This window comes from Chiloscyllium punctatum, chromosome 42, assembly GCF_047496795.1.
Source record: "Chiloscyllium punctatum isolate Juve2018m chromosome 42, sChiPun1.3, whole genome shotgun sequence".
In the NCBI taxonomy this organism is placed as follows: domain Eukaryota; kingdom Metazoa; phylum Chordata; class Chondrichthyes; order Orectolobiformes; family Hemiscylliidae; genus Chiloscyllium; species Chiloscyllium punctatum.
Genome location: NC_092780.1, coordinates 34,266,469 through 34,286,945, shown reverse-complemented (window position 1 = coordinate 34,286,945; position 20,477 = coordinate 34,266,469). Strand labels below are relative to the sequence as shown.

Sequence of the window (20,477 nt, the reverse complement as noted above, 5' to 3'; positions counted from 1 at the left end):
TATATCCCGTCAGACCCGGGGGACCTGTCTATCCTCAAGTTTTTCAAAATGCCCAACACATCTTCCTTCCTAACAAGTATCTCCTCTAGCTTACCAGTCCGTTTCACACTCTCCTCTTCAACAATACGGTCCCTCTCATTTGTAAATACTGAAGAAAAGTACTCATTCAAAACCTCTCCTATCTCTTCCGACTCAATACACAGTCTCCAACTACTGTCCTTGATCGGACCTACCCTCGTTCTCGTCATTCTCATGTTTCTCACATACACATAAAAGGCTTTGGGGTTATCCTTGATCCTACCCACCAAAGATTTTTCATGCCCTCTCTTAGCTCTCCTAATCCCTTTCTTCAGCTCCCTCCTGGCTATCCTGTATCCCTCCAACGCTCTGTCTGAATCTTGTTTCCTCAACCTTATGTAAGCCTCCTTCTTCCTCTTTACTAGACATTCAACCTCCCTAGTCAACCAAGGTTCCCTCACATGACCATTTCTTTCCTGCCTGACAGGTACATACACATCTTAACTGTTCCTTGAAAAAGTTCCACATTTCAACGACATCCTTCCCTGACAGCCTATGCTCCCAACTTATGCTCCTCAGATTCTGTCTTGCAGCATTGTATTTACCCTTCCCCCAATTGTAAAACCTACCCTGTTGCACGCACCTATCTCTCTCCATAACCAAGGTGAAAGTCACAGAATTGTGATCACCATTACCAAAATGCTCACCCACTAACAAGCCCATCACTTGTCCCGGTTCGTTACCAAGTACCAAATCCAATATGGCCACCCCCCTGGTCGGACAATCTACATACTGAGTTAGAAAAGCTTCCTGGACACACTGCACAAACACCGCCCCGTCCAATCTACTTGATCTAAAGAGCTTCCAATCAATATTTGGGAAGTTGAAATTGCCCATGACTTCTACCCTGTGGCTTCTGCACCTTTCCAAAATCTGTTTCCCAATCTGTTTCTCCACATCTCTGCTGCTATTGGGGGGCCTATAGTAAACACCCAACAAGGTGACTGCTCCTTTCCTATTTCTGACTTCAGCCCATACTACCTCCAAAGGCAGATTCCCCTCGAACTGCCTTTCTGCAGCCATTATACCATTTCTAATTAGCAAAGCTACACCAACTCCTTTTTTACCACTCTCCCTAATCTTACTGAAACATCTGAAACCGGGACAAGTATTGGGCGGCACGGTGGCACAGTGGTTAGCACTGCTGCCTCACAGCGCCAGAGACCCGGGTTCAATTCCCGCCTCAGGCACATTCTCCCCGTGTCTGCGTGGGTTTCCTCCGGGTGCTCCGGTTTCCTCTCACAGTCCAAAGATGTGCAAGTCAGGTGAATTGGCCATGCTAAAAGGGGTAGATGTAGGGGTATGGGTGGGTTGCACTTCGGCGGGGCGGTGTGGACTTGTTGGGCTGAAGGGCCTGTTTCCACATTGTAAGTAATCTAATCTAATCTAATCTGTAACCAGGAACCTCCAACAACCATTCCTGTCCCTCTTCTATCCACGTTTCCGTGATGGCCACAACATCATAGTCCCAAGTACCGATCCATGCCTTATTTCTGATACTCCTTGCGGCTAGACCTGCTGAGTTCCTCTATCCCTTTCTGTTTTTATTTTGGATTTCCAGTATCTGCAAAATTTTGCTTATATTTAACTAATGACTAGCAGCCCAACTCTCAACTGAATGTATGAGAGTAAGACAGAGACAGTTTATACAAGACCATCACATGTTATGATGTCTTCTAGCCATCTCAAATGGATAGTGTACTCCTGAGGTCTGTGTAATAATACAACAGCCCGTACCAGAACCAGTGTATAATATGTGCCCATCTCACTGCATATGGGCATCGCTAATTTCATCAGCAATATTGCCTATCCCTAGTTGCCCTTGTGAAGTAATGGTGAGCTACACTATTCGCTGTAGTTAGACCCACATGCTGGTTGGGAGGGAGTTCCAGGTTTCTGTCCCAACAGCGCTAAAGGAGCAGTAATATATCAATCTGGATGGTAAGTGCCTTGGAGGAGATCTTGAAGGGGATGGTTTTCCCATGAATCCGTTTCCTTGTCCTTTGAGATGGAAGCAGCTATGGGTTAGGAGGGTGCACCCCAGGGCATCAATGTGGACTTCACCAGTTTCCTCATCTCCCCTCCACCCCCACCTTACCTCAGTTCCAACCTTCCAGCTCAGCACTGCCCTCATGACCTGTCCTACCTGCCAATCTCCCTTCCCACCTATCCACTCCACCCTCCTCTCTGACCTATCACCTCCATCCCCACCCCCATTCACCTATTGTACTCTTTGCTACCTTCTCCCCAGCCCCACTACCCCCACTTTTATCTCTTTACCCTGGAGGCTCCCTGCCTCCATTCCTGATGGAGGGGTTTTGCCCCAAACATCGATTTTCCTGCTCCTCAGATGCTGCCTGACCTGCTGTGCTTTTCCAGCACCCCTCTGATCTGAAAACATTAGGAAGGTGCAGTCTAAGGAGACTGGTGAATTTCTGCAGTGCATCTTGTAGATAGTATACCTAGCCGTGCATCATTGGTGGAGGGAGTGGATGTGGTGAAAACCAAGCAGACTGTTTTATCCTGGATGGTGAGAAGCTTCATCCATGTAGTCACCTGAGCTAACCATCCTTCATCCAAATGCTATCAGTCACTTCAAAAGGAAAATAAATGATAATCTATTAATTTAGATAAAGTCATCTATTTCCACTGGAAAAAGGAGCTTCAAAGCATAACAATAAAGAATGGATTTAATTGTGTTGAGAGATGTTTTCAATGAAACTGAGTAAAATTCCTAACCTGTTTAGAAACTTTCTAACGTATGTTGTTCAGAATCCCAAATGGTCTCAATAAAAATACCAATAAAAATACCAATCTTCCAGGCAGCTTGGCCACATTTTGTGTTTAATGGGGTTGGTATATTATAAAATTAAAAAGAAATTAAGTCAAACTTAGATGAAAAGGAATCAAAACTTCATTGTAACCAGAGTGAGTCGATTGGGATTAAGCTCAGATTAACTAGTTCACGCCTTGATGCCTCTCATATTCCACTTTAATTTGATTTAAGGAAAGTTCTTTGAACCTTCCAGTAAAATGGTCAAAACCATTCAGTTTTGAAAGGCCCTATTCCTCTTCAGCTGAGACATTCAACTTTTTGAAATTCAATGCATATTTTATTCTTTCAAAACTTAATGAATACTATTGCTGAAGGGATAACAGGGCAAAGTGTTGAGCATCATTTCATCACCAGCTCCTGGTCATAACTGGTCTTTAATTGAGATTAAAGCTGCCTTTATTACAAAACACTGAGAGTTAAAGGCCCATAGGTGGTCAATGGAATGAAATAAAATACAGAAAGTCTGCAGAGGTTCAACAGGACTGAAATGAGACAATGAGAAGTAGGAAGAGGAGTAGTCCATTTGGCCCCTCAAGCCTGCTCTGCCATTCACTAGGATCATGGCCAATCTGATATTCCTCATATCCACTTTCCTGCCTTTTCCCCAAAACCCTTGACACTCTTACTGATCAAGAATCTATCTCAGCCTTAAATAGAAACAAGGACTGTACCCCCACAGCTCTCTGCAACAAGGAGTTCCAAAGATACAACCATCTCGAAGAAGAATCCCTCCAGTGTGGAAACAGGCCCTTCAGCTCATCAAGTCCACACTGACCCTCCGAAGAGTAACCCACCCCCCATCCTATATTTTACCCCTGACTCATAACCTACACTATCGGCAATTTAGCATGGTCAATTCATCTAACCTGCACATCTTTGGACTGTGTGAGAAAACCAGAGCACCCAGACAGGGGGAGAATGTGCTATCTCCACACAGAGAGTCACCTGAGGCTAGGATTGAACCCAGGTCACTGGTGCTCTGAGGCAGCAGCGCTAACCACTGAGCTACCGTGCCAACCCAGATAAGTAATTCCTCCACATTTCAGTCTTAAGATGGCACTCCTTTATTCTGAGACTTTGCCCTTTAGTCCAAGACTCTCCCATGAGGGGAAACATCCTCTTAGTAATTATCCTGTCAAGCCCCTTCAAAATCCAACATGTTTCAATGAGATCACCTCTCATTCTTTTGAATTCCAGTGAGTAAAATCCCAACCCGGTTTGATCTTTGCTCACAAGCCAATCCTTCTACACCAGGGATCATCCTAATGACGTTCTTTGAATTTCTCCAATAAAATGATATATTTTCTTAAATAAGGGACCAAAATTGCTCTCAGTACTCTAGATATCGTCTCCCCAGCACCTTGTAGAGTTGCAGTCAGGCTTCCTTACTCTTATACTTCAACCCTCTTGAAATAATGGCCAACATTTTATTAGCCTTCTTTCCTACCTCTGCAACAGTGCTAGCTTTCTGTGTTTCATGCACATATACTCCAAATCCTTTGGTGTATCAGCTTGCTACAGCTTATCTCCATTTAAAAAAATATTCTGTTTTTTTGTTCATCCTTCCAAAATGAACAATTTCATGTAAATGTAGAAACCAAAAGAACTATATCAGTTCAAGACCAAACTATACAGTAAAAGGAAAAACCTTGGGAAAATTGATGTACAGAGAGATCTGGGTATTCAGGTCAATTTTACCTTGAAGGTAGAAACACAGGTCAATAGAATGGTCAAGAAGGCATATGTCATGCTTTCCTTCATCGGATGGAGTATTGGGTACATGATAGGTCATGTTACAGTCGTATAAGACTTTGGTTCAGCCACATTTGGAATACTGCATACAATTCTGGTCGCCACATTACCAAAAGGATGTGGATGCATTGGCGGTGGTGCAAAGGAGGTTCACCAGGATGTTGCCTGGTATGGAGGGCACTAGCTATGAAGAGAAGTTGAGTAGATTAGGATTATTCTCATTAGAAAGATGGAGGTTGAGGGGGAACCTGATTGAGGGTCTACAAAATCATGAGAGGTACAGATAGGGTGGATAGCAAGAAGCTTTTTCCCTGAGTGGGGGACTCAATTACTAGGGGTCATGAGTTCAAAGTGAGAGGAGAATAGTTTAAAGGAGATATGCCTGGCAAGTTCTTTATGCAGAGGGTGGTGAGTGCCTGGAATGCATTGCCAGTGGAGGTGATAGAGTCGGGCACAACAGCATCATTTAAGATGTATCTAGACAAGTACATGAATGGGCAGGGAGCAGAGGGATACAGGTCCTCAGAAAATAGATGGATGATGTAAATCAGAAGCAAAAACAGAAATTGCTGGAAAAGCTCAGCAGGTCTAGCTGCATCCATGAAGAAAAATCAGGGTTAATATTTCAGGTCTGGTGATCTTTCCGGAGAACTCAGACCTGCTGAGCTTTTCCAGAAACTTCTTTTTAATTTTCACACAAGTGTGTTTTTTTCTCAATTGGACCGGGTTTGAAGGGGTGAATTCTGAATATATCAAACTTGGATCTAACAGAAGAAAATGCGCTCAAAATATTTGTTCAATGTTAAACACAGAGCATGTTACAACGTGCCAATATTCATCAACATTTATTTAACCAATCATACATACCGATCCCAATGCGTGTTTTGCCCTGGGAGCTCCCAGAAGATAATCTATAAAAAGAATAGACAGGTTAGAGTTTTCTTTTGATAACAAGGACTTTAGTAACCAGACCATGTACAAAGCTGATGCAGGAACAACGACATCTCAGTGTGGCTCATGGATTCTGAGAGTGGAAATCCCAAGCTGAGCTTGATAGGAGGATAGCTGAGGGTGGTGGGGATTGTAAAGCTGATGGGTAAAGACATTCCTGGTTGGGCCTCCAATGAATAAGGGATAGATTTCTGTCTGGATCAAGGGGAACGCAGTGGTGTCATCTTGTTATTCCAAAATCTCATAAACAGCAATAAGACCATAAGACCATATGATATAGGAGTGGAAGTAAGGCCATTCGGCCCATCAAGTCCACTCTGCCATTAAATCATGGCTGATGGGCACTTCAACGCCACTTATCTGCACTCTCCCCGTAGCCCTTAATTCTCTGCAAGATTAAGAATTTATCAATCCCTGCCTTGAAGACATTTAACGTCCCAGCCTCCGCTGCACTCTGTGGCAATGAATTCCACAATGGGAATTCCACAATGAATGGTGGAATGGATCAATTTATCCAGAATTTTGTGAAGGATAACGGATTGCGAACACAGAGTTGAATTTCCCACAGAGTGACCTCAGCTCAGTTGGTTGTGTCTTGGCCTCAGTCCAGAAGATTGTACATTCACACTCTGCCCAAGTGCTGTCTGGGCTGAAAAATCTAAATTCCTTACAGCATTTGCTTTCTGCATTAAAGCCACTGCATAAATACAAATATTTGTTCAAACTTCAGTGAAGCACTTAGAGAGAGTTGTCCCTTGAGAGAAAGAGAAATGCTAAACCAAGGATGTACCTGCCTTTTCCAGCGGTTCAGGCAATTATACAAGATGCTCTCTTTCAAAAGAGAGGGTTCATTTCAGGAGTTCTAGTCACATTCTTTCCTCAGAAATCATTAGCAACAATATCCAGATTATAGAGTCATTCATCTCACTGCAGTTTGTGAAAATATCGCTGCACGTAGATTCGCACCTATAACTGTCACACGACGCAGTGGGAGCACATCAGAGCACATATATCAATTTGATATGAAGACCTTGGGATGTGCTTCTCTGACTCTAGCCTCTTGAGCAAGTCTTGTTTTAATCGCTTCATCTTTGCTAGCTGTGCCTTTCAGCTACCAAAATCTAAAGCTCTCAAATTCCCTCCTTAACCTTTCCATTTCTCCACCTTTCTCTCTCTCCTCCTCAAAACCTACCTCTTCAGCCAAGCTTTTTCCCCACTTGCGTGAATATTGCATTATGGGATTCATTGTCACATTTTGTTTCATGATGCTCCAGGCAAGCAACTGAGGATGTTCCATTGTGTAAACGATGCCCAGTGATGTTGAAGTTGTTTTAATCCTTAAGATGTGGATAAAAGCTAGAGAAGGGTCAGACCATTCAGTCCATCAAGTCTGCACCGACCCTTTGAAGGGCAACACGAATGCAGCCCTCTAACTGTAAGCCAGCATTTAGTGTGTCTAATTTGCATCCCTGGACACCACAGGGCAATTTAACATCACCAATCCACCTAACCTGCACATCTTTGGACTGTTGGAGGAAACCCACACAGATGCAGGGTGAATGTGCAAACTCCACACAGACAGTTGCTCAAGGCTAGAGTTGAAGCTGGGTTCCTAATCCTGTGAGGCAGCAGTGCCAACCACTGAGCCACTGTGCCGCCCCAAAGACAGCATTTGAAAATATTTCTTCTGCCAAGTAGTTAGCATGAGTCTTTCACCCACTTGAATCATGTAGTTTACTGTGTTGTCCAAACGACAGCGTGGATAAGTTCCTGCTGAGCAAACAAATCCAGTCCTCCAGGGGGCAGACTGTATTGCGCTCAATTAACCGTGTGGTCATATGAGTTTCTCTATGGTCATAAGGGGGAAACCTGTATGGGCTGCAGAGCTGGCTCTCCCCAAGGGGATGCAGCTTTCCTTGGCATTGCTTCAAGTGACAATATATGAAGCAAACTCTTTCCCACTAATTGTGGCAATGGTGTATGTTGTGCAATGTTGCGCAGTCGAAGTGTGAGGATATTATTGAATGTTGCAAAATGGCAACCTGCAGCTAAAGATAAAAGCACCAGGCACCAGCTACTCCATATTTCCTACAGTCAGTTTGGGTTTCTCTGCATCTTAACCATGCTCCTGGTTATAGAGCACCAGAAATCCTTAAACCAGCACCGGGGATAACTGGTTCCACACAAAAATTCCAGCGCACAAATTAAACAGTATTTTAACAAATAGCTGAACAGATCAAGTGAATTCGAGCATTATGGATAGCACAGGCAACTGTTTCAGACTGCCAGTAAATCAACTATTCACTAAGCACCAGTTTCAATCTACAGTACCATCGAAAATTGCCAGTACAGTAAAAGAGTATCTGTACAATTGTCTCATAACAGAGCACTTCCTTGAATATCGCTATATTTGGAACATTTAACTATTGGTTTGATTCCAAAATTCAAATGCTTTAAATATTCCAACTTATCTTGTGAATCACTTGCTGTTTATAATAAAGTTATTGGGGCTGGGTATTGCATTTTGCGAAGGTATTAATCAGAGAGAAATTTGAGGAGTGAAGGTCTACTATTTGTGAAGCTGCAAAATCTCTGCTGAGGACAGATTGGATTTATTGCTGTTCAAGTCATAAATGTGATTTATTTGATAACCAGGCACCAAAGCCTTGCCTTTAGTCTAAATGTAACTTTGAAATGTTGAAATTCAAAGAAAGATTGAACAACATATAAATTTCAATAAATTAATTTGATTAAAAGCAAGGGGGCCTGCATTTAAACAGCATCCAACTGATTTTTCCGATCCTCAAAAGGTAGAAGCTAGTCCAAAGACTTCACCTTCTATCATGAGGTGACTCAGTGGTTAGCACTGCTGCCTCACAATGCCAGGGACCTGGGTCCGATTCCAGCCTCGGGTGACTGCTCAGGGAGTTTGCACATTCTCCCCATGTCTACGTAGGTTTCCTCTAGGTGCTCCAGTTTCTTCTCACAGTCCAAAGATGTGCAGGTTTGATGAATTGGACATACTAAATTGTGGGTCAGGCAGCATCCAAGGAGCATGAAAAATTGACGTTTTGGGCAAAAGCCCTTCATCAGGAAACGTCAATTTTTTTCCTGCTCCTCAATCCTGCCTGACCCCCCCCCCCCCCCCTTGCTTTTCCAGCACCACTCTAATCTTGACTCTGATCTCCAGCATCTGCAGTACCCATTTCCGCCATACTAAATTGCCCATAATGTTCAGTGAAGTGTAGGTTAGATGCATTAGTCAGAGGAATGTATAGTGATAGAGTAAGGGAATGGGTCTGGGTGGGATACTCGTCAGCAGGTCCATGTGGACTTGTTGGGCCAAATGGGCTGTTTCCACACTATAGGGATTCTATAATATTCCTGCGAAGTGTTGGTTTAACTCCTTTTCCAAAAGGCAGCACCTCTCATAGTAGTACCACTAAGCAGCATTATCATCAATATCTTGTCCTCACATGCCTAGAATGGGGCTTGAACCTATAATTATTATAAACTCAGAGACCAGAGTTTAATACTGAGTCATAGATATCCCACTGAACCAAACACACAGCAGCCCTGTGCTCTATGTAGACCAAGAGGTGTGACTGCCCTTGACATCAAGGCAGCTTTTGATTGGCATTGGGGAACATCAAGGTAAAAACAATGACTGCAGGTGCTGAAAACCAAATACTGGATTAGTGGTGCTGGAAGAGCACAGCAGTTCAGGCAGCATCCAACGAGCAGCGAAATCGACGTTTCGGGCAAAAGCCCTTCATCAGGAATAGATGAAGGCCTTTTGCCCGAAACGTCAATTTCGCTGCTCGTTGGATGCTGCCTGAACTGCTGTGCTCTCCCAGCACCACTAATCCAGTATTGGGGAACATCAGCAAACCTTGTGTCAATGGGAATTGGCAGAAACCTCTGGGGTCTCCCTCAGCACAAAGGCTATGATTGGAGGTCAATTGTCTCAGCTATGGAAGAGTTTTGCAGAGTAGTGTCTGAGCCCAACCATCTTCAGCTGCGTCATGAATGAACTTCTCACCATTAAAAGGTTGTCCAAAATTTAGCACAATTCCATAGGTACTGGAGCAGTCCATGTCCATGTACAGCAACTAACAGGCGTGGATTAATAAATGGCAAGTAACATTGCTACCTCACAATTAAGGGGCAATGACTCATTTCAAACAAGAGAGAATCTAACCATCACCTTCAGACATCCAGTTGCATTACTATTACTGAATCCCCACTATCAATGTCCTGAAGTCCCAACTAATCAACCCTATACATATTGTGGCTACAAGAGCAGGTCAGTGGCTGGGAACTTTCCAGTGAGCACCTAAATTCCTGATTCCGCAAAGCCAATCCATCATCTCCTTTAAGGTAGGATTGATTACAGGATAGAAGTCTGTATCATGGGCCTGTCAACACTTATTCTAACGTTAAAAATCCCACCCCAGTCCAACACTGGCACCTCCACATCATGACTTATTCTAATGGGTGGCTTGTCCCTCTCCCCTCACTGTTGAACTTGTTGGGTTTTCTCCTTTGCTCTATTCTACCAATAACCTGGATTTAGACACAGTAGAGTAATTCCAACTCTTTATTTCCTCAATTACTACATTCTAATACAGAACGCAGTAGTCTCCATCAAACAGTAGAGTAATTCCAACTCTTTATTTCCTCAATTACTACATTCTAATACAGAACACAGTAGTCTCCATCAAACAGTAGAGTAATTCCAACTCTTTATTTCCTCAATTACTACATTCTAATACAGAACGCAGTAGTCTCCATCAAACAATAGAGTAATTTCAATTCTTTATTTCCTTGGTTACTACATTCTAATAGAGAACGCAGTAGTCTCCATCTCTCTGAGTTTTCTGCCCATGTCACAATTGCATTATCTGTTACATCATTTATTGCCCATTCCAGTTGGCCTTGCGAAGGTAGTGATGAACTCCCATTTTCATCTGCTGCAGTTCCTTTAATGTAGGTGTGCCAACAGTGTTATTATGAAAGGATTTTCAAGATTTTGACCCAGTTACAGTGAAGGAACAGTGATATATTTCCAATTCAGGATGGTGTGCAGCTTAGAGGAGAACTTGAAGGTGCTGGTGCTGCTGTGCATCTGCTGACCTTAGAAGAGACTGGATTACTCTATCTCTTGTTCCACACTATCTACAAGGTACTGGTTAGGAAGTTAATGGAATAGGTTCCACTTGCCTGGATTGGTGCAGCTTCAACAACACTCCAAAGAATTCCTACAGTGCCCAACAAGTCCACATTGATCCTCCGAAGACTAACCCACCCAGACCCATTCTCCTTACATTTACCGCTGACTAATGCACCTAACCTACACATTCCTGAACACTATGGGCAATTTAGCATGGCCAATTCCCCCCTAACTACACATCTTTGGATTGTGGGAGGAAACCAGAACACCCGGAGGAAACCCACGCAGACACAGGGAGAATGTGCAAACTCCACACCTGAGGTTAGATTCGAACTTGAGTCCCTGGTGCTGTGAGGCAGCAGTGCTAAGCACTGGAAGCTTGGCATCATTCAGGTCAAAATTGGTTGGCATCACATTCACCATCTTTAACATATATTCCCGCTACCATTGATGAACAGTAGAATCAGTGTGTACCATCTACAAGGTATACTGTAGCACACCACAGTGAGTCCTTTGGTAGCAACTTTGGTGCACTATATCACCTTGAAAGACACCGTTATGCATCCTGTTATATTAAACTGGAAGTTTCCAGCAGCACTTCACAGTAAGATTGGTTCCTCCTTGGAATCTTTACTTTTCATCCAGACCAAATCCACTTTGTGAATTACAAGTATCCCCATGACCTGCAAAATGCCACAGTTTCTGTTCTACCCTGGCATAACTTCTAACTGCCCATTCTACAGGCCTTGTACCTGCCATTAGTTCTACCCCTGCACCACACACTGAAGGTGGGTCGATTTTGATAATTGAGAGGTCTATAAAGCATCATGGATCAATCACTCCAATGGCCTAGCCTTGAATTGCATGGACAGGTTGTCACTCTGAAAGGATGGGGTATGAAGGGCTGGGTGAGTCAGCAGCTCAATGGGCCTAAGTCTAACATAAAAGATGTTCCACTTGCATGTTTGTTACAAGGTCAGTCATTTCCAGTAGGATTGATCAGCTTTGTCCAGTTTTTAAGATGAGACCAAGAATGGATCCCACATCTGCTCTGAACAGCCATGCCTTCCACTCAGCTTTGTGTTCCTGGGAATATGACAGAGGCGCTGCAACATTGACAGCAGACAGAAATTCCACTCGCCTCTCTCCATGACATTAAACTGCAACAGAACAGAAATTGGGTCATCCCAAGCTCTGGTTCAAATTCTTGGCCTTTCAAGGGTACATGCCACCACTTTCTGCTCCCAACATTACTTAAAAAAAGGACAGATGAAGTCAAAGCTTTTTGATTTGCTGTCTTCGGGACTAACATGCAAGAAAACAAACTTGGAAAGGGAACACCAACGTATTGAGTATGAGAAGAGAGTACTGATTAGTTTGACTATTGTTGGCATGGGGATTCAGCAGGAACAGTTAACCATCAATCTTAGCTGAAAATATTCAATATTGACCATCAAAAGTACCTCTGCCTTCCCATACTAACAATTCCCATACAATGTTGTATCAATTGCTGTTCCATCTCCACATTTGGTTTCTTGTGTGTCAAGCCCAAGGAGTGCAAAACAACAAGTTTTAACTTAATATCTTTATTTGGTAATGTTTTAGTTCTATCTCCCTGACCAAGGAATTTTGGCATCTGATACTGAAAATTGTAGAATTAGACGCTAATGTTATATTAGATGAGTGTGATAAGAAACTCTTTAATAACTATTAAGTGCAGGAATATACTTAAGATTCCTGTATCAATGTACTTAAAAGAATACCTGAGATTTATTGTTAAATTGATTGCTGATGGAGGAACTAGCTTTGGTTCTGTTTACCTTTGATATGTATCAATGTCCCATGCCTCAAGGCAGTCATATAAATACTTGTGAAAACATATGATACCTTGAAGCAATACCAGAGGCAAGGTCAGAAGCCTTGTGACTATCCAACCATGCAAAGGAAGCTCACATGATATAGTCTAGTTAAATATGGTCCATTCAAAGACTGATCACAAACCCCTGAGGCAAATAAGAGTGTCTCAGAACAATAAAACATGAAGGCAGTAGCTGAGCAGTCAACACATAAACTCACAACTTTCATCGATAGTTAATCCTAGTCAGACCACCCAATCAACCTGCAGTTAAGATAACCTGACTAACTAGGGTGTAACCATATGTTCCTTAACTTACCTCTTGTAGTGATTGGAATGAAGTTGGCCAGGTGAACCTTATTGAATATGAGTTTCCTGATTGGGGTTGTTAACCTGGGCCAATTAGGGAGCCCTGGCTGACAGATAAACAGGAATTTCAAGGATTCTTCTCACTCTCGGGAAGGGCTCTGAGCCAGCTGGTCAGAGTCCATGTATTGTCCACTTCTAGATAAAGGGTGACTTGGTAACTGGTTACTGACTGCTGTGGAGTTATTTCACCTCTATATGTGTTTTTGTTTTACCTATCATCTCTTGGCAATAAAACTGTTGAACTTGCAGTAAAATTGTGTCAGTTATGGTTCACAATCTTGAGGAAATGACATGGGTCAGGTACACACAAAGTTGACTGTAATTGACTGGAACATCTCCAGCTGAGACAAAGACCTCTTTAACAATCCTCATCATGTCCCTGTTCTTGTAGCACTTGTATTCTTCAGTGGAAGTCGGGAGATGAATTTATAAGAATATGGTTTTATGGCAGCCCTTAGGGACTTTAGGCTGCCTAGCACCTCATCAAAATAAGGCTTAACTCGATTCTATTCCCAATAAAACCTGTTCAGAATTAAATTCTCCTGTCTTATGTCACTTTTTTTCAGCCAATGTAAACTGATCCATTCTAGAGACGTTTGGGATTAATAAGGGCAAGTGTAATAATGTGACATTAGAGTGGAATAGTCAAAGACACTGAACTTTACCTTTAACAGAGTCTCCTGTAAATTCCCCCATAGCGAGTGAGTAACCTGTAAAGCAAATGTGTTCAGACTGTAATGAAGGTAATAACATGAGACATATTTCACCATCTTTCGAGCCGCATTTAACAGAGCAAATCTTCAAATGGAAGTGTTCTGATTTTCCCTCATCCAGACAAATTACATCTTGCACTAGAATCCGAATATCTGACAGGGTTACAAAACTGATCTGTCATTTAACTGACAAGATAATGTGGGATGTGGTACCAACATGACAATATCTTCAATAATCTTCTTTTAAGCATCAATGTCTTGATAGATCAAATCTCTGACAGGACTGTAACAAAGGATACATACTTGATGGGATGCCTGTTGACGGTTTCAGAGAGAAAGAAAATATTGCCAGTGAGTTTTAGAATAGATTACATTCAGACTGAACTTGAAGAAACCTCATACTATATCAGTGGTGGAAGCTTATTCCTTCTTCACCTCAAAGCCAATTATCGGTAATGTATAAATTATGTATAAAGTAACTCAAGAGATAGGGGTGGACAATAATTGTGGCCAAGTCAGTGAAGTCCACATTCCATAAGTCAATTAAAAACAAAATGAATACTTTGCCATCGGACACCCTTAGAATCCTGATGGTAGTGTTGTGTGCACATCATTGAATAATTCATTCTAATACTAGGTCATCTGACGTATAGATTGCCTTATCAGGAGGGCAGTAATTTCTTTTTTGTTTTTAAGTTCATTGTCGTTCTTTAAAAGCCTTTGAATGTAACTCAAACAATTTTGAAACTTCAAGGTCCCTGGATTGGGTGGACTGACACACGCAATTTGACTTGAAGGAGTCCCAAAGCTGAGGGAATTCTGATGAGTTTCTGAAACAATCAAAGGAAAATGACAGCCATACACTTGGGATTAGCAAGAGGGAAAAGGGTGACACACACCTGGCTAGAGGGTTATTTGGCAAGTGCTTGGACAAGGCACAGAGTTATTCTCATGGGAAAGTGAATGAAAGGGGAGAAAATAGATCATTATTGAAATAAATACTATTAGTGTTTAGTTCTCAGATATTATAGTATGATATTCTTTGAAGGTAACAAATAGAGTCAGGGTGACTGCTGTCCGCTTGACAGTTGCTCTATGTAACCTGAGTAAGACAAATAAAAAGTCTGACTCCAAACGGATGATAACATAAGCTGGGCTGATAGCTTGCAGCAGTACTGAATGAATGTTAGATTGTTGCTTTTTGATAAGGCATTTAACCAGGACTTGTCACCCCGGTCATATTGGTTTCAAATAGTCCATTACATTTACATGAAGAAAGGATGTTCCTGCTAGTATTCTGACTAATATTCATCCATGAACTAACATAATGAAATATGATTATTAGATAATTAGAATCTTAGAAGGGCTGCAACACTGAAGAAGGCCATTCACTCCATCATGTTGTATTTCTGGAGAAGAATAATTCACTTCAACACACTCTCCTGCAGCTTTGCAAGCTTTCCTGTTTCAGATAATAATTGAATTTTCCTTTGAATGCCATGAATGAATCTATGTCCACTATACTCTCATGCAATGCATTTTCTAGATCCTAAACACACAGTAAAAACCAGAGTAAAGCTGGTTTGGGAATAGGTACAGAATCAGAGTTCTGATAAACTAAGATATTGTAGTGGGGTCCACAATTTCTTCTTGTTTTTTGTAACACTGTGAAGAAATGTAAAGTGCTGTACATTAGATTAAGATTATATTAAGGAAAGGTTAACTATGTGCTTGACAGGCAGAGGTATTGGACAAATTAAAGGTGGATTTGTTTGAGCAGTTGACTATTCTCCACATGAGGAAATACATCTGAGCATCTTCCAATTATTGGGCAATCTACTTATGTAATATTCAGAGTCCGTGCTTTTAAAGGCACATCCTGCTGAGTTAGATCAAGAGATATGAAGTAGAAATTTGTGGAGTCAAAACTTTTGACACCCCCTCAAATGTTATAAGACTAATATGGCACTTCATTCAAGAAATACGTTTGCAGCCCAAAGATGGAATTTCATTGTAAGTTTCATCAGAATATTCATACATACAAATCAAATTACAAACATGGAACCATGTGACAAAGCTATTAAAAATAGATAACAAAATTGAGCAAGTCACAGGAAACTGATGAATGGGATCTTAAAGGAAATACTAAATTACAATTACAATTAAAAATTACAAATTTATATAACATTCCTGAAGAAAGGCACTGAAATACATACAGATTTTATCAATTAATTACATTGTTGACAACCTAGACCATGTCTATAATAGCATTTATCCCATGACCATTCCATTCAATATCTTACAGAGATGAATTTAGCCAAAACATTTGCATTGTTGTCAATATGGTCAGAAGAACTGCTGAAATTAGGAAGGTTGTATAAGGGGATTTCTGAAGTTAGTATAAATATTAACTCTTAGATATTTCCTAATCAACCTGTTCAGAGATGTTATTACATATCTCTGGAGCAGGTGGGATTTAATGCTGGGTCTCCTGGCTCAAAGTTGGGGGCACTACTACTGCAACACAAGAGCTCTATTTACTTTGCTTATTTGTAGCATTGCAACATTCACATAAAGGGCATGACCAATGTTGGGATTAATTTCAATACAAACTTCTATTTTTTTTTTGGTTTGTGTGCAGTGAGTCCAGATTGGTGCAAAGGATGGGCACAACCAGTGCCAACAGCTAGTTGGACAAGGATTCTGGAAGGATTGTGAGATTTTAGAAAAAACAACAAATTTATTTTGTTTTCTTCAGCACACCATCCAATCAACCACCCCATTCAAATTTGCTGGTCTATCTATACTCAAGATTTGCAATGTTTTCTTTTCACTTCTGTCTGGATATAATTGCCAAACCTTATATGCATGGGCATTCAGGTAGTGATAGAACTTAACCAGTTGATAACTTATCAGGGCAAGATATTAAGTTTTCCAGTGGTTGCTCAGCTAGGACCACCTAACCATAATAGCATTTGACTGCATGAGTCCTCACAGTGAAAGGAGAACTCCACACCCATACAGGGCAGCATGGTGGCTCAATGGTGAGCACTGCTGCCTCACAGCGTGAGGGACCCGGGTTCAATTCCAGCCTTGGGCGACTGTCTGTGTGGAGTTTGTACATTCACCCCGTGTCTGCGTGGGTTTCCTCTGGGTGCTCTGATTTCCTCTTGCAATCCAAAGATGTGCAGGTCAGGTGAATTGGTCATGCTAAATTGCTCAAAGTATTCAGGAATGTGTAAAATGGGTGCATTAGTCAGGGATCAATGTAGAGTAATGGGATATTCTTCAGAGAGTTGGTGTGGACATGTTGGGACCTGCTTCCACTCTGTAGGGATTCTATAATAATCATATGATAGGTCTATTCTATGATCCATGACTTAGATTTTGGAACTGAATTTAAGCAAATTATACCAACCTATTATTAAATCATATACAATCTTCGTGCTCCCCATATCTACGCTAGTTGCAAAAATACATGGATAATAAATTTCTGAAAGGATAATATTTCTGGAGACTAGCATTAGGATTAGAACTTAGAGGAAAATCATTCAAGTCTTACCTTCAAAATGGTTATCTTTTTTCCCTCTGGCATCTTTTGTTTCTTTCTTTAATCCTAGTGGTCTCAGAGGCTGATCACGTTTGTAATCCTTGACAATCATGTCAATGTTGCTGGTAGCAAATAACTGACCTGAGTGGATTACAACAAGTTTAAACAATTGTCCTTTAGGGGTGTTGTGCTAAAACACTCATTGTAGATTTTATAGGTTAAGTAGCACTGAGTAGTGTTCAGTATGCAGACACTGTAGGAATGGAATGATATGGAAAAAATGATTGATGCTACAATAACAGTGTTTTTTCAGAAAACCCAAAAGAACTGCAGATGCTGGAAATCAAAATGAAAAACAGAAGTTGCTGGAAAACTCAGCACGTCTGATAACATCAGTGGAGGGAGGAACAGAGCCAACAGAAGAAGGGTCACTGGACTCGAAACATCATGTTATGTTATGAGAAAGCAGCGTGACATTTGGTAGCATCATTAGGGAGACAGATAACTAAACAGCTTCAAAAATATAACTGAGACTTTTTAAAAACGTATTTTTATTGAAAAAATAGATTTTTAAAAATTTAATAACAGATACAAAACAATACAATTCAAAACAATACAAAGAAAGAACACAAAAAAGTTAAAAAAACCAACCCAACCTCATGTACAAATGTATATATATAGAAAAATATATAATATAAAAACCCAACTAACTATGTAACTAAATAAATAATAACTAACAACAAACTAATAGATAGCAATAACTCAACTCAGCCAAAGAAGACACTCATATGTTCACAGTTCCTCTCCTCTGGATATTGGACTTGTAAAGTACAATTGTGACAGCTATATAATAGCCCTTATTAGTGTGGCAGATACATCTGTGTCCAGGTATTCCAAAAAGGGCTGCTGTGTCTTATAAAAATTCTCATTTTTGTGGTGCACCATACTTGTGAAAAATAACCCTTCCACCAACCCGGCTGGCTCGGGGAGGGGTATCGGATACCCAACCTAGCAAAATATTCTTTCTTGCGCAGAAATTGAGAATGTTGAAAAGTTTTTTTCTGATGTGCATCTGCAGGGAATGCACTGGGCAGGCCCAAAAGAAGAGAAATTGGGTCCTTCTCCACCCTTACACTGAAAGTCCCCTCCATTGCACCCACCACAGCGCTCCAGTATGTTTGAAGCCTACCACAGGACCAGAGACAATGGATGAGAGTGCCCATACAGACATTGCACTTGGGACATATTGAAGATACCCTTGGTTTAAATTTTGATAAATGGTCAAGAGCCAAGTGGACCCTGTGGAGAAGCTTCAACTGTAAAGTATGGGTCCTATTGCAAATTGATATCTTTATTGCGTTTTGCCAAATATCTTGCCATGTTTCTGAGAAGACATCAACACCTAGCTCTCTCTCTCACACCCTGCAGAGTGGATCAAACTCATCTGAGGAGGCAGCCCCCAATTGATGATATAAAGTGCTGACAGAAAGTGTACTCTTAGCACTGGGTACTCTCCTGTCTATGTCGGATTTGTAGGGATCAGTCAAAAGTGTAGTCTGATTTTGAATAAAATCCCCAACTCGAAAAAACGAAAGAGGTCCCTGTTAGATAGCTCATATTTCTGTGCTAACTGATTGAAGGACATCATTGTGTCTCCCTCAAATAAATCAGCTATGCAAGACACACTCCTAGCTGCCCAACATTTGAACCCTGAATCTATCATCCCCGGTTGAAAACCCGGCATACCCACTATAGGTGTAAGAGAAAATGCTTTGCCAATATTGCCTTCCCTCTGTGGAATTGCCCTCCATGCTTTAACATTATTGATAACAATTGGGTTATGGAAATATTCCCTACCTGTCCTCATTTTGTCCAGAAACAGTATGCTAGTAAGGAGTACTTTGCCTGGGAGGCTTCGATATCTAACCATATTGAAAGAGGGTCCCCACAGACCCAATTAGTCACATAGGATAAAAGTGAGCTCAGTTGGTAGCTTTTAATGTCCATAAGGTCTACTCCCCCCAATCTGTGAGGCAATTGCAGTTCAGCTAATTTAATGAGAAGTGGCTTATGATGCCAAATAAAGGAGTTGAACCAGCCATTCAATCTCCTGAATGTTTGCTTATTGAAAATCGGGGGAGCATCCGTATACGGTACAACAAAAGGAGGAGAATATTCATCTTAATAAGTGCTATCCGACCCAACCACGAGACCGGAAGTGCCTCCCATCTTTGAAGGTCTTGTTTGATTTTTATCAAAAATTGAACAAAATTAGCTTTGAACAGCTGATCCAGAACTGGAGTAATGAATATGCCCAAATGCACAAACCCCTCTGTGACCACTTAAATGGAATCGAGATTTGCCCTCGAAACCTAGCTCCTTCATAAGACCACCCAAAGGCATAGCCTCTGATTTTGCAGGATTAATCTTGTACCCCGAAAAAGGCACCAAACGCACTGATGCATTGTATCAGGAAAGGCACTGAAACTGCTGGATTTGACAAAAAAAAGGACATTGTCCACATACAATAAAATCTTATGTAATTTTGATTCCCCCTGTGGAGCTGATATATTAGGATCCCTACAAATGGCCTCCACCAATGCTTTAATCACTGACGTAAAAAGTAGTGGCGAAAGGGGACAGCCCTGCTGGCTGCCATGAAAAATGTTAAAATCGCTTGATCGCACCCCATTGGTGATGATGGCAGCGAGAGGGTCACTGTAGAGAACCTTTACCCATCTTGTAAAGACTTCGCCCAAGCCAAACCGCTCCAGAGTATAGAAAAGAAACTGTTGCTCAACTTGGTCAAATGCCTTCTCTGCATCTAGAGAAGTCACTAATCCCTGTATTGACTGTTGTTGACATGCTTGAATTACATTAAGCAGCCTCCTAACACTATTGAAGGACCTGCGGCCCTTTATGAAGCACATCTGGTCCTCTTTAACAATAGAAGGTAACACAGTCTCCAGCTTAAACGCAAGAGTCTTAGAGAGGATTTTAAAGTCCACATTGAAGAGTGAAATGGGCCTATACGAAGCACAGTCCTCCGGGACCTTCCCTTTTTTAAGAATGAGCAAAATATTGGCCTCTCTCAGAGATGGTGGGAGACAATCATGGCTGTATGAATCATTAAACTTATAGAGTATCAGACCTGACGGTATGTTTATAAATCCTTATAGAATTCGCTGGGAAGTCCATCA

At 41.5% G+C, this 20,477-nt stretch overlaps 1 protein-coding gene across 1 annotated transcript in view; it reads right to left on the bottom strand.

Annotated features, from left to right (window-relative positions):
- LOC140465885 (integrin alpha-8-like) overlaps positions 1–20,477 on the bottom strand; it is a 153,622-nt gene that overhangs the window by 78,129 nt on the left and 55,016 nt on the right. Inside the window, exons 7-9 of the mRNA XM_072561780.1 lie at positions 17,290–17,418; positions 13,680–13,724; positions 5,534–5,577 (exon numbers count right to left, since the gene is read on the bottom strand). Coding sequence (XP_072417881.1) covers positions 5,534–5,577; positions 13,680–13,724; positions 17,290–17,418 — 218 coding nt within the window. The remainder of the gene's footprint in view (positions 1–5,533; positions 5,578–13,679; positions 13,725–17,289; positions 17,419–20,477) is intronic.